General features: G+C 51.5%; 1 protein-coding gene across 1 annotated transcript in view; it reads left to right on the plus strand.

The window, feature by feature from the left end:
• Positions 1 to 27,450, plus strand: part of Otog (otogelin) — a 68,759-nt gene that overhangs the window by 9,823 nt on the left and 31,486 nt on the right. Inside the window, exons 10-30 of the mRNA XM_087901341.1 lie at positions 178 to 284; positions 827 to 936; positions 1,305 to 1,433; positions 2,273 to 2,381; positions 2,653 to 2,699; positions 3,153 to 3,298; positions 5,752 to 5,884; positions 6,839 to 7,016; positions 8,870 to 8,994; positions 9,931 to 10,143; positions 11,387 to 11,579; positions 13,005 to 13,079; positions 13,268 to 13,311; positions 14,622 to 14,775; positions 17,237 to 17,344; positions 19,107 to 19,245; positions 21,138 to 21,272; positions 21,817 to 21,963; positions 22,186 to 22,305; positions 23,837 to 23,953; positions 24,584 to 24,740. Coding sequence (XP_087757467.1) covers positions 178 to 284; positions 827 to 936; positions 1,305 to 1,433; positions 2,273 to 2,381; positions 2,653 to 2,699; positions 3,153 to 3,298; positions 5,752 to 5,884; positions 6,839 to 7,016; positions 8,870 to 8,994; positions 9,931 to 10,143; positions 11,387 to 11,579; positions 13,005 to 13,079; positions 13,268 to 13,311; positions 14,622 to 14,775; positions 17,237 to 17,344; positions 19,107 to 19,245; positions 21,138 to 21,272; positions 21,817 to 21,963; positions 22,186 to 22,305; positions 23,837 to 23,953; positions 24,584 to 24,740 — 2,686 coding nt within the window. The remainder of the gene's footprint in view (positions 1 to 177; positions 285 to 826; positions 937 to 1,304; positions 1,434 to 2,272; positions 2,382 to 2,652; positions 2,700 to 3,152; positions 3,299 to 5,751; positions 5,885 to 6,838; positions 7,017 to 8,869; positions 8,995 to 9,930; positions 10,144 to 11,386; positions 11,580 to 13,004; positions 13,080 to 13,267; positions 13,312 to 14,621; positions 14,776 to 17,236; positions 17,345 to 19,106; positions 19,246 to 21,137; positions 21,273 to 21,816; positions 21,964 to 22,185; positions 22,306 to 23,836; positions 23,954 to 24,583; positions 24,741 to 27,450) is intronic.

Raw genomic sequence — 27,450 nt, forward strand, 5'->3', positions numbered from 1 at the left:
AAGACCTACCCCCTCCCGCATCCTCATTAGCAAGCTCTTGGCTGCAAGGGCCCAAAATGGCTCGAACCCATTTCTCTCTGTCTTCCTGTTGTTTAAGTTGGGATTGAATCCCTGTGGGGATGGTGAAGGAGAGCCATGTTGTCAGCCCAGCCCAGCTCCTGCCTCTACCCCACCCAGGGTGTGTATGAGCGGTGTGAGGCCCTGTTGAGACCTCCATTCGACGCCTGCCATCCCTACGTCAGCCCTCTGCCCTTCACAGCCAGCTGTACCAGTGACCTCTGCCAGTGAGTGGGCAGAGGGTAGGTGGTATTGGGTTGTGGGGAACACCTCCCGGCATTAGGATGAGGCCTCAGGGTCTGGGTCACCGAGCCTAATAATTCTTGGCCCTAATAAAGCAGCTTACCAAAGCTCTGAAATTCCCGTTTACCAAAATGGGATCCATTTAACTAAAACCCAGAGATGGGGCTCAACTTGCTCAGGGTCACACTGCAAACTGGCAGCAATGCTGAGACTTGAATCTAGGATGTCTTGAATCTAGTCTGGGGTTTTGTGTAGTTGGATGCTTTTCTAGGTGAGGGTGCGGATCGCAGCCTGTGGATCATGACCCCTTTGGGGGATCAAACAACCCGTAAACAGGGATCACCTAAGACCATCAGAAAACACAGATATTTACATCATAATTCATAACAGTAGCAAAATTGCAATTACGAAGTAACAACAAAATAATTTTATGGTTGAGTGTCACCACACCACAAGGCGCACTGGTCTATGGGACTGTGGGGCCGGGGACAGGCTGGACTGTCTCACATTCACTCTCATTGTACAGATCAGGAGGCGATGATGCCACTTGGTGCCGAGCACTGATGGAATATGCCCGGGCATGTGCACAGGCTGGGCGCCCTCTGCAGGGCTGGAGGACCCAACTCCCACAGTGCAGTAGGTGCAGGCTGGAGGTGGGAAGAGAGGGGCTCAGATGACTCCCCGTGAGGGCTGTGAGTGGCAGCCACAGGCCTTAGCTCAATGCCTGTCCTGTTGGCCCACAGCCACAGCTGTCAGAGCCTTAAGCTCTGAGGTTCTGTCCTTGTGACACGCGGGAGATCTAAGGTTGAGCATGAAGGCTGGGACTGCAAAGTAAGATGAAGGTGGTTCTCAGAACACCTGGACTCTCGCCAGTCTCTTGGGCACCAAATAGTCTACCTGGAATTGGAGGATCAGGGGCAGGAGCGTCCTCTCATTCCCATGCCAGGACCTGGTGAGGGTGGGTGCTGGCAAACACTCAGACCACAGTTTTCTTCCGTCCCAAGCTGTGCACTGCACAGAGGAGGCCTTCGTCTACAACGAGTGCATCGCTTGCTGCCCAGCTTCCTGCCAGTCTCGTGCTTCGTGTGTGGATAGCGAGATCGCCTGTGTGGATGGCTGCTACTGCCCCAACGGTTCGCTCGGGGCGGGGCAGTGGGGGCAGGGCAGTGGGGGCTCGGCAGTGTCCTCCTGGCATGGCATGGATCAGTGGGAATCAGGGTCTCGGAGAAAGCCTGTTTGTAGAATGAATGAGCAAACAACCAGACCAACAAGCATCCATTCCTAGTTACTTTTTCCTGTGTTTAATGTCGTGTTTATGATGAATGAGTAACCTGGCTGGTTAGAAAGGTGGGATTAAAAACTGTGCAGCTGGAGCTGGAGAAGCAGCTCAGGGGCAGAGTGCTTGTCTAGTCTGTACAAAGCACAGATACCAGCCCAGCCTGGCTTAAACTGGGCGTGGTGGTGCACAGCTAGCACTTAGGAGGGGCAAACCAGAGGGTCAGACAGTCTAGGTCTACCTAAGGAGTTCAAGGCCATCCTGAGCCACCTGGGACGCTGTCTCAAAAACGCAAAGTGATAGGCGTTGGTTTTAAAAGACAGAGACTGCTTCCAGGATTGAGAAACTCCTCACTCCAGCCTAAGGTAGCGGGAGGCGAAAAAGGCTGCCGCACAGGGTCAGAAGAGATCTGGGGATTCGTGGAATATCGGGGGGCGGGGGAGTAGTAAGAGACCGCATGGCAGGCCTCGAGAGGTGGTGAGAAGTGAGGCTGTGTGTAGTTGAGGTGATGTCTGGAGTGAAGTCTGCCCAGAAGGGGGTTCATGTCCTGCCTGAGCCAGGATTTGGAGTGGGCCTGAAAGTGGGCTCAGAAGAGAAAGAGCTTTGCATATGGGGCTCTTTACCTGAGGCCCTGGGAAGCCACCCAGTGACTGGGAACAGGGAAGGGGTGAGTGGGCCCTTGCTATCACTCCCTAGGGCTGATCTTTGAGGACACGGGCTGCATGGCACCAGCTGAGTGTCCCTGCGAGTTCCACGGGACCCTGCACCCACCTGGCTCCGTGGTGACGGAAGACTGCAATGCCTGGTCTGTGTTCACCGCCTGGAGGGAGGGGTCTGGGGAGGTCAGGGCTTTCTGTTAGACTGCCTCCCTGGGCTTGAGGAGCCCTGAAAAAGCAAGGGCTTCTCACTCAGCCTCTTTGAGATCCAAGAGGATGTCATTAGATCCACGGGGGGGGAGGGGCGCGACGGAGGTACTCTCTACCACCCACTTCAGAAATGGGACGCTGTGGACTGAAGCCTAGGACAGCGTCTTGGCACTGAGGACAGGAAGGTCACCTTCATGATCTCTGTTTCAGTACGTGCACTGCAGGGAAGTGGGTGTGCAGCTCTTCTGTCTGCCCAGGTACATCTGACCCTTCCCTTGGACCCTGCCCTCTTCTACTTGTCTCATAGGTTTGGAGCAGGGACACTCTGGGGTCATGTATAGTTGGGGGCATTTGTTTTAACCAACTAAACCTGATTCCCTTTATTTCCTCTGTTGCTTTGCCTGCTTAAGAGTTTATTCTGGCCCATGCCCAAAGTGTTACTAGGTCTTGCACACCTCTTTCCTGAACTTAGAGGATTGCATTGAGCCTGGGTCCCATGCCTAAGACCTGGTCTTTCCTCAGCAGGGCTGTCTCTAGCCTGCTCCTGAGCAGACTCTCAGAAAAAAAGTTATTCTAGCCTGTTCAATTCCAGAGGGCAGAGGGCAGATCCTTCCTAGGCTTGGATCCGCAAGGTTGAGACAGACCCCAGTCAGGGAGAGGAACAGTTGTAGGCAGACAGCTTCCACGAGTAAGCTGTCCTTCTCCCTCAGCTGAATGCTCGGTGACCGGTGACATCCACTTCACGACCTTCGATGGACGCCGGTATACATTCCCTGCCACGTGTCAGTACATCCTAGCCAAGAGCCGTTCCTCGGGCACCTTTGCAGTGACATTGCAGAACGCCCCATGTGGCCTGGTAAGGCTGGGTCTGTGTGTTCGCATAAGACTCCCATAGGTCTGGGAGCTTGGGGGAGGACTCCAGGTCTTTCCATGACCCAGCTGCTTGCTGCCTCTGTTCTCTGGAACACAGAACTGGATCCAGAGACAGTTTGAGCCCAGGCCCTCTGCTGGCTGAGAGACCATTTCCCTTCTTGGGCTCCATTTTAAAGCCATCTCTAGAGTGGGTCTAACTCTACTTAATCTTCTGTGCGTCATTGACTTTTACTTTTTCCATGTCTGGAAGACATATTTGTTTGATGAATTCATTTGTCAAACACTGAAAACCTGTTGGGGTTTGAAGCTGTGCTGCGGTCTGAGATTGATCTGTCTTCCAGGCCCAATAGCTTATCAAGCAGGTTCGCGAACTCAAGACCTGCTGCCACAGCCGCTGGGAGAGTGTGGGTGGGGCAGGGTGGGGTCTAGGGTGACTTTGTCTTTTACCTGGCCACAGTAAAAAGGCAAAGGGAATAGGATATGCTTCCTGAAGGAGGAGATCCCTGAGCTGTGTCACCTGTGACCGTAACTGAGCCCATGGCCACAGCAGGTCAGGGCAGGTGTGCATTTGTCTGTCTTGGTACTGACTGCATTGTTCCTGGGCTGACAATGCTGAGCCAATCCCCAGGTCCTCCTCTGGGCTATGCTCAAGCTCCTGTCTGCACAGTAGAACCAGGGCTTCATGCCCAGCCAAGGTGCCCACTCCCACCTGGTATGCTTGTTGTTCTTGCCCCAGACCTTGAATGTGAGCAAACCCCAGCTAGGAGTAGCCTAGGGACAGGCTGGGGACTGTGGATGAGGTGGAGACTGGCTTTCTTCTTCTGTCCTGAGTGACCTCTTTCTTCTCCACTTTTGGCTCCCAATTAACTCAGGAGATCTTGTCTTTTTCTACTTCCCATGTAGATTAGATCTGTGTATGTTCTTACAGCTACTCCAAGCACACACAAAGGTGCTGAACATTACTATCCTCCTCGTTTTTTTGGTGGGCTGTCTTAGAGGCTTGGGGGATTTCATGACTAACTCTTTACCTGCCTCCAAGTTTGGATATTATCACAGTCATTACTCCCACCACATATGCAGTGGGGTGTTTACAGTCTTCGAGGGGTTTTAAAAATCAGCTTTGTATTTTAGAATGGCTTTAGAATGTTACAGCGTTCTTGTAAAGATATGACTCATCCCACACACCTTTTCCCTTGTTAACATTTTGTTACCTAATGCATATTTGGTACTTTCTTTCTTTCTCTTTCTTTTTTTTTTTTCTGTGATGGAACACCATGGTCACTAGCAGCTTATGAAAGAAATATTTGGGCTTATGGTTCCAGAGGGAGAGTCCATAATGGTGGGGGGAGCATGACAGCAGACAGCAGACAGCAGACAGCAGACAGCAGACAGCAGTGCGTGGGTCATGCCACGTGGGTCACGTGTGAAACGAGCCAAGCCCAGAGTGTAGGTTGCCAGCCGTGGAGCACAGAGCAACAGTGTGCTGCGTGCAGCCTCTGAGTGCCCGGCTGGAGCTGTGGGCGGGGAGAGTCACAGCCCAACACAGCACCATGTGGCTGGTGAACCGGGAGCAGGGGGTGGGGGGTGGGGGTGAAGGGGTAGGGGTGGAGCGTGGACTGGTCCCACAATGAGACGCCAGAGGAAGCAAGGGAGTGGGAGGGGAAACGCGAGTCAAATAATCTCAAGCTGACTCCATAGTGGTGTGGTGGTCTTTTTTTATTAAGGGGGAACAAGAAAGGGATCCAACCTCAAGGTCTGGAGCGCTGGAAGGAGAGAGAGCCGGGCAGGCCGGTGACTTTCTCTGGGTACCCAAAAGTCACTCCCCAGCCTGGTCCAGCCTCCCAAAGGCTATTGGCTGAAGGAGCTTCCCCATCAGAGTATGCCTTTAAATCAGAGTATGGCACTGGCCTTTAAATTTTATCATTTTGAGACAGGGCTTGCACAGTGACTTAGGCTGGCCTGGGACTGTATTTCTGGCAAGGCTTGCACTTGTTACCCTCCTGTGTTAGCTTCCTGAGTAGACTTGTCTTCCTGTTTTGCCTTCTGGTGGGGTACAGGATATGACACACAGCAAAACTCCACGTTAGACCTGCAAAAGGATGAAATCAGAGCTCTGGGTTGCAGCCATGTGAGGGAGCCATGGTTTCCAAGACTAGACTGAACTGTCAGGGAGCTGCCCCTGTGCTGTGTGGACAACTGAGAGTCAATCACCTTGTTCATTATGCTCCTCCACTTCTGCAGCCAACCTTGTCCATTCTGGGCCTGATGCTCTCCCAGATGAGATTACTTTGTTTGACAATCTTGATGTCCTTTGGGGCTCTACTTCTCACTCTGAGGAGCCTGCTCCTCAAGTTGAGCTGGGTCTCTGTCATGGAGGGTTCTGTTTGGGCCACCAGGACAGACTGATATTGCCTGTTGGTCTCTCTTTTTCTCTAGAACCAGGATGGAGCCTGTGTCCAGTCGGTGTCAGTGATCCTGCACCAGGACCCCCGGAGACAGGTGACCCTGACTCAGTCAGGAGATGTCCTTCTGTTTGACCAGTACAAGATCACCCCGCCCTACTCAGACGGTATGGCTCAAGATGGTCCTGAGGGAGCTTGGGAGCTGGGAGCTGATAGATCAGGCCCCTTCCCCAGCTCCTCTACCCAAGGGAACTGTTAGAGGACAACCCCTCACAGGGATCAGCTTAGGAGACATTAGATTAAGAAAGACAGACTCCTAAAATGTGCCTTTGCCCCCACCCCGACATGCCACTGGTCTAGCAGTGTGATGGCTCCTCCTGACACTAGCTCAGGCATGGGGCTCATTCCCATATCTAGACTCCGTACTTATTCTCCCTTCTGATTCTTTAATCCAACAATGAGTTGCAGGAAGCCCATAGGAAACATGTTTAACAGAAAAAACAAAACTACCAAGAAGTAAGATCCAGAACCAGAAAGAATTAATTGGGAAGGGAGAGAAGGAACAGAGAGGTGAAGAGAGAAGACCCATTCTTGGGCAGAGGGAAGATCAGAGCTGAGTCGGGGATAAAACACACACACACACACACACACACACACACACACACACAGGAATGCAGGCCATCAAAGCTGTGAAGCCTAGGTGCGTATGGAGTGGAAATTGGAGGCAGGGAGCTCAGGAATTCAAGGTCATCCTCGTGTCTGTGGTAAGTTCAAAGTAGCCTAGGTTACGTGAGACACTGAGTCAAAAAACAAAAGATGTGTTGCTATGGAATCTAATCCATCATGATTGTAGTATGGGCTTCCTGAAGATTGTCTTGCAAAAATGAGTCATTTAAGAATTCTTCTTGTTTTAGAACAAGAAATTGCAGTCCTCAGGGAGACCAGGTTGTTATTGGTACCCACTATGTGACATGGTTTGGCAAGCCAGTCCCGAAGCACGGAGTTTCTGCAGGATGAAGCCAGGGGTTGGGTGTGGATGTGGGAGTCGGCCGACAGGTGGCGGAGAGGGCTGGGCTGTACTAAAAAGACTACTGACATCCCGTTTCCCATTTTGCTGGCAGATGCTTTTGAGATTCGGAGGCTGTCCTCCGTGTTCCTGAGGGTGAGGACCAACGTGGGCGTGCGGGTCCTCTATGACCGGGAAGGGTTGCGACTCTACCTGCAAGTGGACCAGCGATGGGTGGAGGACACTGTGGGCCTCTGTGGCACCTTCAATGGCAACACACAGGACGACTTCCTGTATGTGTCCCTGCCCCAGAACAGGAAGGACAGGGAAACCCGTGGGCCCCTTAGGGTCAGGTACCCTGAGGCACTGCCTGGCACACACACTTATTTATTTCCCCACCTTTAAATTGAAGTATAATTCTTTAAAATGGTGGTCATAGTCTTCTCTGTGTAGAAAGATCACTTGGGGAGTTTGCTTAAATACTGATCCCTGGGTCCCACTCTTTAAGAATCTCATATAAGATACTTAGGGCACGAGACCCCCCTTTTCCACAAGTAGGTCCCACAGCTGTAGCCTCTGAGGTAGGTGGGCTGTGTCCTGAGACGTGCTGGCTTTGCTTAGTCTCACGCTGTACTGGTTTCACCAGTTGTGAACACCTTTAGGTGAAGATTAACCCCATAAGCCAAGTATCCCTGCCTTTGGTCCCAGCAGCCCAGTGTACCCTCTTCCTATATGGTGCCTGAGTGCTTTTGAATTTGTACAATGAAAGCCTCCCAGGATTGAGAAGAAGGCCATTTCCCTTGAGCTGATGACAGAGAGTGACTTTCATGGGTGTGGCCACAGTTTAAGTGTTTGGGAGGAGACAGCAGTCAGGCCTTTCAAAGGAGGACAGGATTTGGAGGCTGGAGAGTCTGACCAGTTCTTCTAGATACATGCAATGGCCGATACAGAAAGAAACGCGGGAGGCATCCTGTAGCCAGGAGTTTGGCTTCGCAGTGTGTGCACATGTGCATGTGAAGCTTCCCTGGTCAGTAGGGCTGGTGACTGGGCAGCTGGCCAAAGCGGTGGAGGCAGACGCTGACTTAGTGTGTGTGAGTCCTGCCTTGAGTCGTTAGGTAACTCACTAGCTGGAGCAGTAATGCAGACATGGTGGCTGTCAGGCAGAACCTTGCCTCACACAGACTGCAGGTTCTTTCGCTGTAACACTCACACTGGGTTTTGGTGATTGTCACCACTGGCTGTATTGTGGAAGGATGCTTTGCCTCAGCTTTCCCTCCCCCTCCCCCATGTACGACCCATTTGCTGCCTACCTCCCAGCGGGGACATGGAGAAAGTCAGAGACGGTTGAGGTCTGGTATTCCTATTGCTCGCTCTTTCTTTCTTTCTTTCTTTCTTTCTTTCTTTCTTTCTTTCTTTCTTTCTTTCTTTCTTTCTTTCTTAATTTATTTTAATTAATTAATTTATTTATTTTTCCATTCAAAAATTTACACTTCTTCCCCTCCTCCCATTCCCCTCCCGCTCCCCCACTCAATCTCCTCCCTCCTCCTCCCTGCTTAAGAGAGGGCAGGGAACCCTGTCTTGTGGGAAGTCCAAGGCCCTCCCCACTACATCCAGGCCTAAGAGGCCTTGCATCCAAGTAGACTGAGACAGTGTGCCTGTTCCAATGGGAGCTTACCAAATCCAGCTGGATTGGGACTGAATGAGCATGCGATCAAACCGGACTCTCTAAATGTGGCTGAAAATGGGGACTGACTGAGAAGCCATTACTCTTTCTTATGTGAAGAGTTGGGGGGAGGTGCTGAAAGTCTAAGACTTTTGTGAGCCTTTTGAGTCTTGTTAAGTGTGATTATCTATGTGCACGTCTGATTATGGCTATATGGAGTACCTTGACCATTGGTGTATCTGCCATGCACTTGCATGCTGTGTGTGTGTGCAGGTACAAGCATATTTCTGTGTGTTGATGTGTGCAAGTGGTCTGTACAGGAGCATGTGTGCTCACCTGAGAGCGGCTCAGAGTACATGCTCATCCCTACCCTGTGCTCATGTGTTTAGATGTAAGCAAGTGGCTGCTTGTGTGGGTAGATATTTAGTGTATTCCTACACCCCAGTCGACCAGTGCACAACTATCGGTTTGCCATTGCCACAGGTCTCCAGTGGGGGTGCCTGAGAGCACCCCACAACTGTTTGGCAATTCTTGGAAAACCCTGTCTGCCTGTGCCCCACTGGTCCCTGGCTCCCTGCTGGACCCCTGTGATGTGCATCTGCAAGCTGGTGAGAGATGAGGCGGTAGGGAGGCTTGGGAAGGGGAGCAGAAGCGGAATGGTTTGCTAGAGGTAAAGTGGCAACTTGATGGGCAGATTCAGAGGGGTGAGAGGGGAGCCACAGGAGGGGACAGGAGGGAGGGGACGGTCAGGCAGATGGGAAGCTTCCTGCTCTATCACCGGCAGCTATATTCAACTCAGTACTGATACCCATCCCAAGACAAAGGCCACATCCTCAGAAGTGTCCCCCAGGCCCCCGTCCATACCCAGCCTCCTGCTTTGTCTCGTGCCCGCACTGCCCTGTAGTCTGCTCCAGCTGGCTTCTCTGCTGTTCTGACACCCAGGTGTACCCTCCTCCCAGGCCTCTGTACTCATGTGGCTTCCCCTCCCCCGCCACACTCTTACCTCAGGATGAGATTCACTTCAGCCCTTCTTTCAAACTTTTGCTCAAACGTTACCTTCTTATTGAGGCCTTCCTGGCCACTTGAACTAAAATAACAGTTGTCCTGTCTGCCCACCTCATGCTGCCCAGCCTTCCCTAGTTTCCTCGTGCCTCGGGTTCATGCTCTACTGACTAGTGAAGATGTTTCCTGACTGTCTCTTCCAACCAGTCTGGCTATCTGAAGGTCTGGAATTTGATCAGCCACATTCACTTCTGTGTTTCCTTTAACAGATAGATCCCTGCCTGGATAGGGTTGAATGACTATCTGCTCATACTCCTGCTATGTGCATGCACATGTGTATATATGTACTCGTGTAGTAGTCATAGAAGCACACATGCACATGCATTCATGTGTGCACACACACAAATGAACATGTGTATGTACATGCGTGCACACACACACACACACACACACACACATCTATCGACCCTGGGGGAGGGAGGCTGAGTCTTGGGGCAGTAGGCAGCCAGGACATGCTCAGTGACCATATCTTCGCATCGCAGCCTCCTATGCACTGCAGTCCTGCAGCGTGCTCACAGGGGAGCTCTTTGCACCCTGCTCTGCGTATCTGAGCCCGATACCCTACTTCGAGCAGTGCCGCAGGGATGCCTGCCGCTGTGGGCAGCCCTGCCTGTGTGCCACGCTGGCCCACTATGCCCACCTGTGTCAGCGCCATGGGCTCCTGATTGACTTCCGTGCCCATCTGCCAGCCTGTGGTGAGTACCCCACCCCCGTACATCCACGGAAGTCTAGGTTCCAGACACAGGTGTCCCTTACCTACCCCCCGCCACATGTGCTAACGCAATGTCTTGTCTCCTCCAGCCTAACTTCCTTCCATAGTCCACTTCTCTTGTTGCCACCACGGTCTCTAGGCTTGACTCTCAGAACACCTTGCTCAGTATTTCTTCTCCAATCCATCCCTAGTTCGTCTCCAAGCCCTGTCAGTCTGGCTGAGCCCAAGTTAGCCCACTTCTCACCTCTTCTGCCATCTCCATAGGCAGACCCACCTTCTCACTGCAGAAAAATGGGTTCTCCGAACTGGCTCTAAGGCTGACTTTAGGTCCCATTAGTGTGTGACCCTCCACTGTTCTCTGGGTCTTAGTCCTTACTGCCCTGAGCCCCATAGAGCCTGACTCCCTGTGAGCTTTTGCAAAGAGAGAAAAATGAATCCTGCTGGGAGCTCTGAGTTCTACTCCAGCCCGGCGGGCAGCATGCTGTGCGGCCCTGCACAAAGCTCTTCCACTCTGAATCAGTGTCTCCAGAGGTGCTCGGACAGAGCCAGACGTTCCCAACTCCGGTTGTGCATAGAGGCACAAGGATCTTTTTAAAATATGATCACACCTTGTCCACAACCTGTATCAGTGAGAACATCACCCTGGTTGAGGGTTCCAGACATCTGCAGCATTGAGAAACTCATGTTAAGCAGCTTTGATGAGCAGCCTGTGGTGGGAATAGCTGATCTTGGCAGTTCCAATGGATTGTCTGCCTTGGTGCTGTTTGAGGTTCCCAGGGAGTGGAAGGGTGGCCCCATGAGGAGATGGCAGGCCTGAAGCTTGGTATAGAGCTCTGAAGAAGCTTCTGGAGAGAGTATATGATCATCACAGTGAAGGGTGTAAGCCTGTGCATGTTCACATACCTATGAGGAACGTGTGTGTGTGTGTGTATGTGTGTGTGTGTGTACGCATAGCAGGCCGGATGCCGGGCCACTGGGGTTTTGACCTCTACTCCTCCCCCAGGATCATTATCTAACAGCAATACCTGCTTTTCCAGGCTGAGCGTAATAGATGCTGTTTGACATCTTGGTACAATGAGAGACATCTTTGACCCTGAACTGTTGTGTGACCAGGGTGGGGGCAAATATCTTACCCTCTGATTCTCAGTTTTTCTTGTCAAGATGCTAAATCTACCCCACATGGTTGTGAAAAGAAGAAAGATCAAACTTAGTCTTTCTCCTACCAGCACTGTCCTGTGAGCCCACTAAGGAGTACAGCCCGTGTGTGGCCCCGTGTGCACAAACCTGCCAGGACCTGGCAAGCCCTGATGTCTGTGGGGCTAATGGTGGTGGAAACTTCAGCAGGGCTGAGTGTGTGGAGGGGTGCACTTGCCCACCAGACACGTACCTGGACATACAAGCTGACCTCTGTGTCCCCAGGTGAGTAACTAGCCTGGTGCCTGGGTGCACTGGGTAGTGCGACTGGGGTCTGCTCTGGAGAACTGGGCCGAGCTTCTCCTACCCCTACTTCCCATCACCCTCTCCTGGGCCTTGTTGGCCCAGGTGAATCGTTGTTCTCTGACAGGCTTCTCTCTCCTTCCTGTAAACCAGATTAAACCAGAGCACAGCACGTCGCTCTCCCCAGCTCTCCTCTTCCATGAACATCTGTGTACTCTTAGCATGTTCTAGACAGTTCTGGGCTCTGGAATGCAATAGTGATCAGGATCTAGCTCCCCAAGTCCACAATGCAAGCTGACAAGACAGAACCCCCAAAACAGGCACTTAGGTAGCTGGGGTGGTTAGAAGAGCAGGAAAGCCACACAGAGGGAGGGCCAGGAGTCCTGGGCTGTCACACACAGGTGAGGTAGAGGTGGGTAGGTCCTTGGTGGAAATAGCATCTAAGTGCCCTCCCCACCAGGTACAGGAAGGCAGGAGGGAGCCTGAGGTGAGAAGCAGCCTGTAGCTTTGCTGAAGGCAGAGTGGGAAGAGTGGTTGATGGTGATTCCGCAGGATCCCAGGATGACTGACAAGGCTCCTGGAGTCTCGGCCTCAGTTTCTCTGTCTGTGGAGTGGTCTATTAATTGCTTGGAGGTTTTCTAGTAATGAGGGGAAGGAGTCACCCCCTTTAGGTGGCACAGAGGGCTCACTAAGACTTACCACACTGCAGAATCCTCCTTTGGGCCTCAGCTGAGTGCCCACTAACCCTTAATAAAAAGCCTCTGTAAAGTACATGAGAAAGACAAGGAGCAATTGGAGAGTACTGAGAAAGAATATTCTGGGGTCCCTTCCATGGGTACCCCAAACCCTGGCCTGTTCTGCTCTAAGACCAGCAGTGTTGGAATCAGCTGTGGGAGTTGTGTGTTAAGAACATACACCCTGTGACCTCAGATGAGTCCAAGGATCAAAAACAGTAACACCCTTACATCCCAGGATCCCAGAGAGGAACCCAGGAGACAGTGCCTGGGAGGGCCTAGCCTGAGTCTCAGACCAAGCGTCCAAAGAGTCACTGACCAGTCCAGGGCAGGTGCTGGGTCAGCAGGACTCTGACGCCACCCCAGAACAATGACTGGGGCCAGGAGGTGGAGCTCCGAGCGGATCACCTCTCTGACCTTGGCTCTGAGTTAGATTATCTTTGGGAGGGACAGTGATTACGTACACTCATATGGCCCCCAACCTGGCACTGAGTCCTGCCTTTGACCTCAGCACCAGGGGGGCTCCTGGCCCTCTGGAAGTGTGTCTCATGCCAGGAACTGTCGTCACCTCTCTCCACACCCTCATGCCTGATGCTGCCTGATGGTGGGCTCCTGACCTGGATGTCTCCATCCCCACTCCTGAGCCTGATCTATTCCTTCCTGATTTCTGTAGGAACCAATGTTCTTGCCACTTTCAAGGAGTGAACTATCCCCCTGGGGACAGCAACATCCCTTCCTTAGGGCACTGGTGAGCTTCCTGGGTATCGGTTGCATGAGAAGTGGCGCCCACCCTCTCACTCTGCGTCGGGTGGTGGTGGGGACTAGGATAGAAAGTAGGGATGTCTGTCTGAAGCCCAAGGGCCAAGGGCAATAACATGTGCTAGGTGGGCCCTGATTGACAGACAGGGCTGATATTATCCCCCCAACTTTCTGCAGCCATTGCAGAGATGGAGTCATGAGCTGTGACAGCCAAGTCCCAGGTAAGCAGGGATGAAAGGGAGAGCGTTGGGGGGGGGGGACTCCAGTTGGTGGAAGGTGGCTGTGGAGAAAAGAGTAAAGAACTGGGGTACTAGTCAGGAAGGGGCAGGCAACTCTAGCTTGCCCTGCCTTGGATGTTGGTGTTTCTGTACTCTGGGCAAAGGTCCCGCCCAGCTTAGAGAGTATCACCCTGAAGCTCCATCCCAGCCTCAAACTTCTGGAGAGCATGTGGGGGTCTGAGTCGCTGCTTTCTTTGCTTGTTCTGGATTTTCCTGGTCTGAACTGCTGAGCATCTTCTGAGACTGGCTCTGCCCAAACCAGTGCTGGGCACGGGATCCAGGGCTGCCTGGACTTTGAGCTTCTCCACAGCACAGAGACAGGACAGGGCTGGAACAGCGGCAGGCAGCTGGGGTGCCTGGAGGTGGGCAGAGCATGAAGGTTGGAGCATTCTCAGCAGAGGAGCCATTGAGAACAGGACAGGGGTTGGCACTGAGGGGAGCAACAGTAAACATTTGGCTGGTGGTTAAGAGCAGGCCTTGAGGTTGGGTCCGCTGTGTTCATGTCCTGCCCTGCCCTTGCAGCTGTGCAGCCCTGGGTGACATGCCTCACCTCTCTGAACCTTCATCTCCTCTTTCACAGATAATCCAGAATTCTCCATCCTACCCTCACTTCCTGTACCTTCCTGGGAGCTTCTTTACTTTGGTCTCTTCTGGCTTGGGACTTCTGCCTCTTTGAGATCTGGCTCTTGCTTTCTCTGCTCTGCTCTGCTCCATCCTGGCCTTGAAACTTAACTGCCTTTTATTGGGTTTCCTAAAACAACCACTCGCAAAAAGTACGACTGTGCATAGCAGACTCCGCTGACAACGAGGATGAGGGGGTTATATCAGAGAAGCAAGAAGGAGGGAGTTGGCTCTCTTCAAAGTCCTCTGGCCGCCCTTATAGACTGCTTGGCTGTCCATCTTTGGGTCCTTCTCCTGGTCCTCCTGGGGTCCTTCCATTCAGTTCCCACTGCCTTAAGACAGCAGAATGGCTTTCATAATATCGCGTGAGAAGGCAGATGGGAACACCTGCACAGCACTTGCCATAGACGAGTGTGTAGGGAGCGCGTGGCAGCCGCCAGGACAGAGGTTCTGTTTAATAATGGGTTCATCAGAGGGTGACTGTCCTGCACTGGGGCAGCACTTAAATACCTGGCCCCTGTGATGTGGGAGCCCACATTATGCCCAGGAGCTGCCAACTCCTCCAGTCACCCACACAGTACCACCCCCAGCCCAGGCCATGGGTCTGCAGCATCTATCTGCTTTCCTTCTAGCTGCTGTCTGTCCAGCAGGACAGGTCTTCGTGAACTGCAGTGACCTGCACCCAGACCCTGAGCTCAGCAGGGAGAGGACTTGTGAACAGCAGCTATTGAACCTGAGCATGACAGCACACGGGCCCTGCCTGTCCGGCTGTGCCTGTCCCCAGGGGTATGGATCTACATCACTGCAAACTCTGTCTATACAGTGACAGATCAAGAACTTCGGGGTGGGGAGGACAAGGAAGACTTCACACAGCCTGGGAAGGAGGAGGCAGTGTGGCTGTGGAGCCTGTGAGGAGCCCAGGATGGAGGAGGCAGTGTGGCTGTGGTGTCTGTCAGGAGCCCAGGATGGAGGAGGCAGTGTGGCTGTGGTGTCTGTGAGGAGCCCAGGATGGAGGAGGCAGTGTGGCTGTGGTGCCTGTGAGGAGCCCAGGATGGAGGAGGCAGTGTGACTGTGGGGCCTGTGAGGAGCCCAGGATGGAGGAGGCAGTGTGGCTGTGGGGCCTGTGAGGAGCCCAGGATGGAGGAGGCAGTGTGGCTGTGGGGCCTGTGAGGAGCCCAGGATGGAGGAGGCAGTGTGGCTGTGGGGCCTGTGAGGAGCCCAGGATGGAGGAGGCAGTATGGCTGTGGTGTCTGTGAGGAGCCCAGGATGGAGGAGGCAGTATGGCTGTGGTGTCTGTGAGGAGCCCAGGATGGAGGAGGCAGTGTGGCTGTGGGGCCTGTGAGGAGCCCAGGATGGAGGAGGCAGTGTGGCTGTGGGGCCTGTGAGGAGCCCAGGATGGAGGAGGCAGTATGGCTGTGGTGTCTGTGAGGAGCCCAGGATGGAGGAGGCAGTATGGCTGTGGTGTCTGTGAGGAGCCCAGGATGGAGGAGGCAGTGTGGCTGTGGGGCCTGTGAGGAGCCCAGGATGGAGGAGGCAGTGTGGCTGTGGTGTCTGTGAGGAGCCCAGGATGGAGGAGGCAGTGTGCCTGTGGGACCTGTGAGGAGCCCAGGATGGGGATGTACAAGTAAACCCATATCATCTCTTAGCCTCCGTCCCTGATCAGAGCCTTGGGTAAAGAAGAGTGCCCCTGGAATAGCCAGTGTCAGTCTCCGGTGTGGTCAAAGAGAGTCCTGTGAACCACTCCATCTCCTGACTTGGCAGCACAGGCTATGTTGAGATTAGTGACCCCCTGGGGGACCTGACTCTGGTCTGACAACCAAAGGGAATGAAATGGAAGTCAGAGCTTCTGGGTGGGCGAGCCATTCCGTTGGAGCTTTGCAGTGTGTAAGACACTGGTGCTACCCTTCAGTCTCACAGCAGGGAGGCTCGTACTTTTACTCCACATAAGAAAACAGGCCAGGGCCAGAGCGGCGAACAGGCTGCTGAAGGAGTCAGGCTCAGACCAAGTCTCCTTCGTTGCAAGCTCTGCTCCTTGTCCAGAGTGGCAGGGCTCACAGTGTTGGCTATGTGCCTGCTCCTTCTCTAGAATTTACTTGCCTGCATAGGACCCTTACTTCACCTACAGCCATCCAGACCTCACCTGGAAGTGTGTCAGAAGGTCTCAGGTCTCTCAGAATAGTGTCCTTTGTGCACAAGCCTGGCTCTCAATCTGAGGTCAGGAATGGCTAGGTCTCTGCAGTCAGGAGCAGAGTCTTCCACTGTCCAGAGTGTGACCACACAGATGCTGGGAAAGAGGCCTGGACTGGATCCTGGCTCAGGATTATTCGAGGGTATATAGGACACTCTGTGGGGAAGTCACCTGTATTCCCACAGGGCTCACCAAAGGGGAATTATGAAAAGGAAGCCAATTTTACCATCCTGGAAAGTTGGCTTGATGGGAAAGGGCTCCCAAAGATGCTCTGGTTCCACCATCACCAGCCATCTCCAGAACTCAGTACGCTCTCCAGTCTCCTTGTCTGTTCAAATCCATCTAAGAACCTACAGTTGGGTATTGTCCCAAAGGACCCTGGGGACATCACAACAGGTGGCGATGTCAGTTTGTTTCCTGTTGCTGCAAAAAACCACTCTGATCAACAGCAACTTGGGAGAGGAAAGCCTTTATTTGGATTGTACCTCCAGGCCACAGTTCATCGCTGAGAGACCCAGGTCACAGTCATCACTGAGAGACCAAGGTTACAGTCATCACCGAGAGACCCAGGTCACAGTCATCACTAAGACCCAGGTCACAGTCATCACTGAGAGACCCAGGTCACAGTCATCACTGAGAGACCCAGGTCACAGTCATCACTGAGAGACCCAGGTCACAGTCATCACTCAGAGACCCAGGTCACAGTCATCACTGAGAGACCCAGGTCACAGTCATCACCGAGAGACCCAGGTTACAGTCCATCACTGAGAGACCCAGGTCACAGTCATCACCGAGAGACCCAGGACACAGTCATCACTGAGACCCAGGTCATAGTCCATCACTGAGAGAAGTCAGGGCAAGAACTCAGCGGGGAGTGGAGCAGAAGTTATGGAGGAGCGCTGCTTACTGGCTTGCTCTCTGGCTCATGTAGAGCTAGCATTCTTATATGCCCAGGCCTACCTGCCTAGGGATGGCGCTGCCCACAGTGGGCTGGGCCTTCCTAGATCATTGCAGATCTAGGAGTGCTCTTCTGATCACTTGCTTGGTGTGTCCCTCCAGCCTGCTCAGACACGGGGATGCATGCTTCCTCCCGGAGGAGTGTCCGTGTACCTGGAAGGGGAAGGAGTATTTCCCTGGGGACCAGGTAGTATCTTCCTGCCACACTTGGTAAGTCCCCCGAACTGGCTTCATTTTTTTTGCTGGAAAGGGTATGATTTTCCCTTCATCTTGTTCATATTCATGGTGATTATTGCACTCACAAGTATATGTATGTGAAATAATACTGAGAAAATTTGTGACTATTTGATGATCAGACAGGTCTGTGAATATACATACTTATATGTTTGTAATCATGAAAACATATTTGCATATTTAGATGAACATATATATGAATGGGTATGAATAAAGGCATGTGAGTGAACATATATGAACATACATAAAAAGGCAAGTGCCATAGATCTAAATAAATTTGTTAATATAGCACTTAGGAAATTACAAATGTATATATTGTGTTTATATATATTTACATGCATATGCATCTATTTAGCACATTTATGTACCAAGTTGGTGACTTGCATTAAATATATATATTTGCATTTACTTGAATGGATAAGTATGTGAGTATGTGATTTGTGTTTTGTCTATGAATACAGAAATGCTCATATTCAGAATTAACGTGTATGTGGGTGTATTTTCACACTGTTCATTCAGTAATATTAGCACATATTTACAGAAGTATGCACCTGGATTGGATTGGTTTCAGTGGAGACAGACTGGGCAGGAGCCTAGCAGAGACTCCCAGAGAGTCATCCAGCCAGTGGCAGCTGGCCCCTAGCTTCTGTCTTATCTATGGTGGAAATGCTGCATTTTCAGCCCCAAGGATGAGTATTACATGTCCTCTGGTGTCAGTAGCATGGCTACACTCTAGGTCTAGCAGCCAGATTGTCTTCATACACACCAATGTGTGTGTGTGTGTGTGTGTGTGTGTGTGTGTGTGTACCACCAGAACCCGGGCTGTCTGACTCAGGAAGTCCCATGGTGGACTGTCAGGGCCCAGAGCCCTTTGCAGCTGTGCCCAAGTCTTGGAGTTCATGACTGTTGGCCAGAGCTGATATTGAATCTCATTGGCTTGAACTTGTCAGGGAGTGAAGTCTTCAGATCTTTTGATTCTGCCTTTAAAATACACTTCACATTTGACCGCCTCCTCATCTCCTGACTGCTGTGGCTCTGCACTGAACACCCGTCCTCTTGTCTCTAATCCACTGCCATCGCCTCCTGGGTAGCCCTTTCCCTCCCTTCTGCCCAGTCAGATGGAACCATCTCCAGCCTGGTCTTCCTGAGGCTTCCTGTCATTGCTAGGAAGAAGTCCCACCCTCTCTGGCCTTCTTGGACCTGTATCACTCAACTCTCCACTGCTCTGCGAACATCTCTACCCTCTTATCCTTGGGCTGTCCGTCTCCACCATTACCAACTGAATGTTCTTCAAGGTCATCACAGACCGCACTCTCTTCCCACAGTGCTCTTCTTCCAAATGCCCTTATAACTAACTTTCTGGGCTCCCTGAAGTCTCTGCTCCCATGTCTCTGATAACCTTGTTTAAAATGTGGCACATTTCTAAACACACCCTGCTTCCCTCCGTGCCCCATTCCCTGTGCTGCCCACCTGCTAAAACAGACAGGGTTCATCCTTCCTCTCTGGGAAACAAGTTTCACAAAGCCAGTTTCCCTTCTGCGCTGTTCACTGATATTTCTCAGACTCGTGGGAGAATGCCTGAGATGCGTCCATCACCAATCTTTTGAATGGGGGCTGCTGTGTTTGCTGAGTTCCTTCTTCAGGAGCACATCATGAGCATCCAGCAGGCAAAAGCTTCGGAGGCATTCCACATTGGAGAAAGTGTGCTCTAGGAGAGGTCTCTGTGTGTGTGTTTCAGTGTATGCCAGCGGGGTTCGTTCCAGTGCACCCTGCACCCCTGTGCCTCCACCTGCACTGTGTATGGGGACCGACACTACCGTACATTTGACGGCCTTCCGTTTGACTTCGTAGGAGCATGCAAAGTGCACCTGATCAAGGTGAATTCCTGGGGGGGGCTTACCCAACTGTCTCCACGGGCACCCAGAATAGGCAGGGAGCAAGACCTGTCAGATGTGTGGATGATCTGAACTCCAGGATGCTGCGTAATTGGGTGGGTGGGGCGGGCTGAATGCTGAAGTGCAGCTTCCAGAGACAACTTCCACAGGTCAGGGTGAGGAAACCGCTCCACTCTCCCTCGCAGCCTTGCCCCGCTAGTCCCAGTGACTTTTCTTCCTGTGGTAGAAAGAGTTCATGCCTTTCAAGTTTGGTAGCAATGGTACCTGGTAGTCTCCTGATCATCTTTATGGATTCTCTCACTTAATTTTTTATAGCAGTGGATGGATGGATTGTGTTAATTGTCCCCATGTGACAGATGTGACACCATGGGCCTGGGGAAGCTAGGGAACTTGCTAGAGATAACACAGCTAGGCGGCCCAGAACCAGCAAATAGGACTAGAGAAGTGGTAGCCAGCAGGAGTCATGTGCTAAAAGTCTTCGCCCATACAGTAATGGGGATGTGGGCGGCACGGGGAAGGCAAGCGTTCCCTAGAGAATGACGGGTACCAGTGGGATGTGGGGCAGTATTCCCGGGGACACTGATTTTCTTAGCCCATCATCTCATCGTCTGAGTATCGGCAATAACCACAGTGACAGGGCAGACATGCACTGGTGTATTTATTATTTATTTCTGTGGTCAGGGCTTGCATGTGCTGAGTGAAACGGGACCTTTCACGGGGTCTTGTCTATGGACAAGCACTGCGCTGGAGTCTTTCCTACCACTTCAGGAACTCCGCAAGATACAACAATTGCACGTGTGCCATTCCATTTCAGGCTCTTATTTGTCTATTTATTTTGAGATGAAGGTCTTGCCATGTTGTCCAAGACGAATTCAGACCCGCAGGTTTGAGTGCCTCCACCACGACCTCTTGAGCAGAAAGAATGCAGACAGGAGCTGTGGGGTGACCATATCTAAAAACTAATTTTAATTAGTTTTGAGATAATGTCTTAACACACACATACACTGCTTAGTTTACATGAACGAGAATAAATAAGACTCCATAGGTTTTTTTTTCTCCGTTTTATAGCATGTTTTGGGTATTATCACACATTGTCAGTGCATGCTAGGTTATTTTCAGTGCTGGCTGGAACATTCTACACAGAGAGTACCATGCCACACAGGGATAGGTGAGCTTTAGCTGGTTGCAATACTTCAATGCCACAGCAAGCACGTGTGTGACTGTATCTCTTAGGTCCTACAAAGTGACGTGTGTTTAAAGCGCTGTTCAGTATGGGCAAGCTTCCCACTCACACTATAAGACGGCATCCCTCTCCATTCTGGTCACATCCACTCACTCACTCATTCATCCCTCAGACCCTTTGGGGATAGTCACATCTGCTAAACACGGCACCAGGAAGCTGTAAAATGATTCTGAGCATCAGAGAACTGAAGTAAGCTGCCCAAAGCCAAACAGCGGATGAGAAGTAGATTCTGGATGGGAAGAGTCCTCAGCCAGTAGAGTTCTCGCTTTGCAAGTAGAGACCACATAAAAGCTGGGCTGCACTTGTAGTTCAAGTGCTGAGGAGGCAGAGACAGGCATACTCCAGGGGCTCCCTGGCCCAGCCTAGCCACCTTGGTGAGTTCCAGGCCAGTGAGAGGTCTTGTTTTACTGTAAAGGTGGACAGAATCCAACAATGATACCCAGGGTTGTCGCCCAGGTCCCACATTGCCTGCGCATAGCTGCCTGGGTTGCCGCCACCTCACACACAAACACACACTACCTTCACTCTGACGCTCACTAAAGAAATGGTTGGGACAGCCCCTCAGAGTCCACACCCTTTCTCCTCTGTGCTCCTCACCAGATGTGTCCTTCCCCTGGCTTCTCTCCCCCAGAGTACATCAGAGCTGGGCTTCTCCGTGGTGGTGGAAGATGTGAACTGCTACAGCTCTGGTGTCATCTGCAGGAAGTCCATTTCCATCAGTGTGGGCAGCTCGCTTGTCATCTTTGACGATGACTCAGGGGATCCTGTAAGGACCTGTGCCGGGGAAGGTTGTACAGACGGGGCACAGATTGGTGGTGAGGGGGATCCTGTAAGGACCTGTACCGGGTTAGGTTGTACAGACGGGGCACAGATGGGATCCTGTAAGGACCTGTACCGGGGAAGGTTGTACAGACGGGGCACAGATTGGTGGTGAGGGGGATCCTGTAAGGACCTGTACCGGGGAAGGTTGTACAGACGGGGCACAGATGGGATCCTGTAAGGACCTGTACTGGGGAAGGTTGTACAGACGAGGCACAGATGGGATCCTGTAAGGACCTGTACTGGGGAAGGTTGTACAGACGGGGCACAGATTGGTGGTGAGGAGGCAGGAGAGGGTTGGGATCCATTGTGCCACTGAGGCAGAAGCTCTGGCTGGATTCTTTATAAAGGGAAGCAGAGGGCAGGATCGCAGTGGAAAGAGGGAGGCGTGTCGGTGAGGGACTGGGGTTGGCAATGATTCGTGACTCTGTCTGGTTGAGTTGGTGTTGAGGGACACTCAGGTTCAGGACTGACTTGTTCTGTCTCCCTAGAGTCCCGAGAGCTTCCTGGATGAGAAGCAGGCTGTCCACATCTGGAGAGCAGGCTTCTTCACACTGGTGCATTTCCCACGGGAGCACGTCACCCTCCTCTGGGATCAGAGAACCACTGTTCATGTCCAGGCTGGCCCTCAGTGGCAGGTAGTCATGGGACCTGAGCACCGTCACCTCTGCCATTGTCCAGGGCTGAGAGGATCACAACGCTGTCCTGTCCACTGCTGTCCTCATCTGTCATCTTTCTCTGGCCTTGCTCCACCTCTCTTTAAGCCATCCTCTCCACAGTTGCTTCTGGATCAACAGTCTTGGTGCTGCAGTTCAGCCCTGCTATCCTGGCAACTGACAAGGTGCCCTCCCTCCTCTCAGGGTCAGTTGGTGGGCCTTTGTGGGAACTTTGACCTGAAAACCATCAATGAGATGAGGACCCCAGAGAACCTAGAGCTAACGAACCCCCAGGAGTTTGGCAGCAGTTGGGCTGCGGTGGAGGTAAGGCCTTCCAGTTCCCCGGTACCCCTGACTCTCTTAGATGGGCCGTGCGCATCCTGGGCCCAAGCCAGGGGAGAACAACATCGGTGTGAGGCTCCTCCTGGGAAAGCCCTCTGCCTCGGACTGTCTAAGATTCTGTCCCTGCCCCACAAGGCAGGCAGCCCACCCTGACCTTGGTCAAACGTGACTTAATAATGTTTGGAGAAGGTGGAGTTCCTATCCTAGGCAAGGGGGTCACCTAGTGAGGAAGGTGGACTTGTTGAACCATGCCCAGCTTGTCCATCCTCCCCACCGTCACCACCTCTGGCACTAGTTAGGGCATGGAGAAGAGAATCCTGTAGACTGAGACAGTCCTCAGCAAATACTTCGTGGAGAAGGCGAGACGGAGGGTGGAATTTGGCAGACAGGCTGTGTTTGGAGGGAGACCATAAGCAGACGCATAGGGACATCCCTGAGGGTTAGGAGCTGCTTGGTGCTGCCAAGCTATGAGCTGTTGGGGACAGCAGTGGACTGAGAGCAGCAAACTCGGCTTCTTGTCTTGACTTTCTGGATGAACTGATTCTTCTGTTGGAGAGAGGGCACTGTGCCAGGGGAGGGCCCATAACAGCTCTCATCAGTCCCCAGAGGCTGCCTGCAAAGCGTCACTGAGAAATACCTAAGGACTGTGGTTGATTGGTTATGTCTGCCTTGGGTGCAGTAATGGTGACACGATTGTTTCATATGTCGCTTTTCTGCCCTGAGTGGATCTTTGTTCTTTGCAGAAGGATAGATAGAGAGGGCAGGCAGAGCAGATGGGCATGGCACCCACATTTTAGAAAAGCTGGATGGGTGAAATGGGTGACTGATTTTGTATTTGTGAACCACCTCCCCACCAGCCAATATTTCTTTATTGCTTATAACTTTAGGCATGCTGGGAAGGCAGTGCATAAAAATACAGGCCTGGGGAAATCTGTGTTAACCACCCTTTGCTGTGCAATGGTAGTGTTCAATCCACACCACTACACAAAGCATGTCCTCCCTCAGTTCCTGGTGGTTGGGAATCAGAACATGAGGCTAGGCTTTCTTCTCTGTGTCCCACAGGCTGCAGACAAGGCGACATCCAGGGCATGTGGGTGGCTGTGGGTCATCTCCGCTCCTGGACCTGTAGGCCTGACAACTTTAGCTTTCAGTAGCTATTGGTCAGAGAACACCCTCAGCTCTTAGCGGCCCCTCACTTCCTGTCATGTGGAGTTCCCAGCATAGCTGTCTCCTTCCTCACAGCCAGTGAGGGACAGACTCCAGTGAAGTGGGCTCTGGGACCTCATCTGATGACTCTCAGCCTGGTGTGTCCCCAGAACCTTTGGTGTTCCGCTTGTTGGAAGCAGGTTGGAGGCTGCTCCCACTCTCCAGGGGAGGTGATTGAACAAGGATGTGGATGCCTACAGGGCAGTCTCAGGGCACTCAGAGTGCACTCCCTGTGGGTACAGGAACTGGAGGGAGAGGAGATCTCTCTGCTTGGTGCCATGGGTACAGCACTCCCTTTGTCTTGCAGTGTCCAGATACTCCTGACCCAAGGGACACGTGTGCCCTGAATCCTCTCCGAGAGCCATTTGCCAGGAAGGAGTGTGGCATTCTGCTCAGTGAGGTGTTTGAGACATGCCACCCCGTGGTAAGTGCCTCCCTGTGTTAAGTGGGTGATCTTTGGCCCCTTCTAAGTCCTTCCCACCTTCCAAGGACCCCCTCCTTCTCAAATACTCCCTTTAAAGAGGGAGACCCATCTCTCCTCCACCCTTCTCCTGCCTCTGTCTGCTCGGATGATCCTTCCCCAGGTCCCTGACACATAGAGACAGCCAGCCAAGGCTCTGCGCTCTCTGCAAGTCCAGCTGGGCCTGGCCCTCCCTGCTCATGAGGACATTCTATTGCAGAGTGCACACTGAGCTGGTGCTGCATTCCTGAATTTCCCCTGCTCTCCATGGAGATGACAGGTTGGGGCTCTGCTCCACAGGGCTTCTCTAGGTCTTCGGAGACCATTGTGGCCTAGCCTTTGTGACTCCAGCCTGGCTGGGCAGCTCGCACATCCTGTCTGGGCTTTAGCAGTTCCCCAGTCTCCTGAGTCCAACTTTCTGGGCTCAAGCCGAGCACCTCAGAGTGGGTTTCTGCCTGTGCTTTCTGAGCTGCCTGCCTCGCCGTATAGCCCTCATCCCATGCGGACAGCGCCGCCTACCTGTGAGCATCCTCCTGCTGTACTGCCATAGATGAAATGCAAGCTTGATATTCAGAACCCTCTGACCTTCCCTAGGTTGACGTCACTTGGTTTTACTCAAACTGCCTGACAGACACATGTGGCTGCAGCCGGGGTGGTGACTGTGAGTGCTTCTGTGCCAGCGTGTCTGCCTATGCTCACCAGTGCTGCCAGCACGGGGTGGTCATTGATTGGCGGACCCCCCGCTTCTGCCGTGAGTGTTCCCGACTACACCCCATGACGCTATATCCCTGTGTGGCAAAGAGAGGAGAGAGTTGTGCAAGCCATGCTCAAGGTTTCTCAGGAGAATAGGGTAGCTGGAACTCATCTTTGAAGAGCTGGTCCTTAACCTCATTGCTAAAAGAGTCCCAAGCCCTGGGATCCAAGGCCAGGCTGGCTTTTGCATACTGTGTGACTCAAAACAAACTTCCCAACTCCTCTGAGCCTCAGTTTTTATCCCCTGAAAAATGGGAATAGACAGCCCCTAACTGGCTTTCTGTAAGCTCAAACAAGATAATGAACATAAAAACCTTTGACCAGCTGAGCTGTGGAGATAGGTCCTGTTTACTCAAAACAGTGTGGGCCTATGAATGCTGCCTATTGAGACCTCTGAGACAGAACTATTCTGGGCACATATATGCACATGTGCACCCCACACACATGCACACACACTTATATACATATTGTAAACAGAAGTTTCTGTCCTACCCGGTCCTGCAGCTGTTTAGTCCCAAAGAAACACACAGAGGCTTATATCAATTATAAACTGTTTGGCCTATGAGCTCAGGCTTATTACTAACTAGCTCTTATAACTTAAATTAACCCATAATTCTTATCTATATTTAGCCATGTGGCTTGGTACCTTTTCTCAGTGAGGCATTCTCATCTTGCTTCCCTGAATCTGGCTGGTGGCTGTGTCTCTGGCTTTCTTCTTCCCCAAATTCTCCTAGTCTGGTTGCCCTGCCTATACTTCCTGCCTTGTTACTGGCCAATCAGTGTTCTATTAAACTAATATGAGTGACAAATATTTGCAGTGTACTAGGACCATTGTCCTTAACAACTTGTAATAAACACTAAACAAAGACAAGCATCAATAATCTATTTTTGGGGAATGTGGTATAGTTTTCTAAGCTACTTCCTGCTGTTTGGTAGTGCTGGTAATCTTAGAAAGAAAATTTACCAAATTTTCTTACCAAAGAAAATCTAGGATTATGATCAAATACTGACTGGAGTATTCTGTGAGGCTCGATCATCTCGGCCAGCAGTCTTGAGGCTGTTCTGGATGCAGAACCCAGAGGAGACTGCAACAGAGGTGCTCTGAGATGTTGGATCATCTGGGACATCCACTTCCATTGGAGATTTCTCAGGGGGTCTTCCTTCATCAAACCTTATTTTTCTTAACCTAGAATGAATCCACAGCCTCTCATTACCTGTGAAAACAAAAGCTGTACCTCTTCTCACCACCAGTAAACAGAGCCTACTGGAGAAAAAAAATGGTTACCAAGAAGCTGCACTTGACTCTGTTCTTGTCTGTCTAGAATTCCCCCTCCCCCATTTTTTTTAAAGCCTTCTCAGGCTTTATGTGGAAATTTTTGTCAAATGTTTGGGTGCTATTTGTTGACAGAAGTATCTGTCCTGCCTGGTCCCACATCTGTTTAGTCCCAAAGAAACACACAGAGGCTTGTATTAATTATCAGTTGGTTGGCCTATTAGCTCAAGATTATTACTAACTAACTCTTACAACTTAAACTAACCCATAATCCTTATCTATGGTTAGCCATGTGGCTTGATACCTTTTCTCAGTGAGGCATTCTTATCTTTCTTCCTCTGTGTCTAGTTGGTGGCTGCATCTCTGCCTTTCCTCTTCCCAGAATTCTCCTAGTCTTGTTGCCCCACTATACTTCCTGCCTGGATACTGGCCAATCAGTTTTTTATTAAACTAATACGAATGGCAAATCTTTCCAGTGTACAAGAACATTATCCCACAGCAACATATACTATGGTGAGTATAAATGTGTAGCATAAAACATACAAAATAAGTAAAAGGTAAAATAAAATGCATAGAAGATGAAATTAATTTCCTAAAATCTAAGGTCATTTCCTTTAGATTCCAATATCCCACCCACAGTCAGGTTTTCCTGACCTCGTGTTGGGGTCAGTGAGGAGTGTCCAGGCTCCACAAGGGAGGATAATCTATTTCAGACCCCAATTCTGCCAACTGGGGCCTGGATGCATCCCTTCTCCACAGCACTGGAGCAAAGCTAAGTCCTCACCTCACAGATGCTGGGAACGTTAAGTGACACAATCTTGCAATGCTGGCTTGGTGCTGTGCAACACTGTTAATAGACACAGGGGTGTTGACATATCCCCAGCCCCTAGAGCTCCAGGCTGGGGACCTCAGGGATAAGACGGAGGCGCACCCTCCCCTCTCCGGACTTTTTCCTTTCCCCCTGCCTGTTCCCCCACCCCCAGATCCTTCAGCATAGGTGCTGGGTCCCTCTCCTTGCTTCTGGTAACTGCCCTTCAGGAAGAAGGGGACACACATATTTATAGAGGACCTATCATGACATGCTACATGTGTGTTGTCTCATGTAATAATCAGGACTAAGGTAAAGCAGATGAAGCACTTTTCCAGGGTTGTGATGCTTACAGGAACCCCCAACAACTCAGGGATCCAACATAATAACATTTTAGTGTAGTTTCTTTAAAAACTAAAACTCACTGCAAAATTATTGCTGATGAATAAATATCGAAGGTTGGTATTTTCAGTTCCCCCTGGGTCTAGGGTCCACGGTGACTCAGTGGGACCCTGTTACTGCTTATTTTAATGTTTTGACACTGTGTTCATTATGAACTTTTTGTATTGATTTGGATATGTCATATTAAAGTAGAATTAGCTAATGACCTAAATAAAGCAAGGACTG

Source organism: Myodes glareolus, chromosome 24 (assembly GCF_982192425.1).
Source record: "Myodes glareolus chromosome 24, mMyoGla1.1, whole genome shotgun sequence".
Taxonomy (NCBI): Eukaryota; Metazoa; Chordata; class Mammalia; order Rodentia; family Cricetidae; genus Myodes; species Myodes glareolus.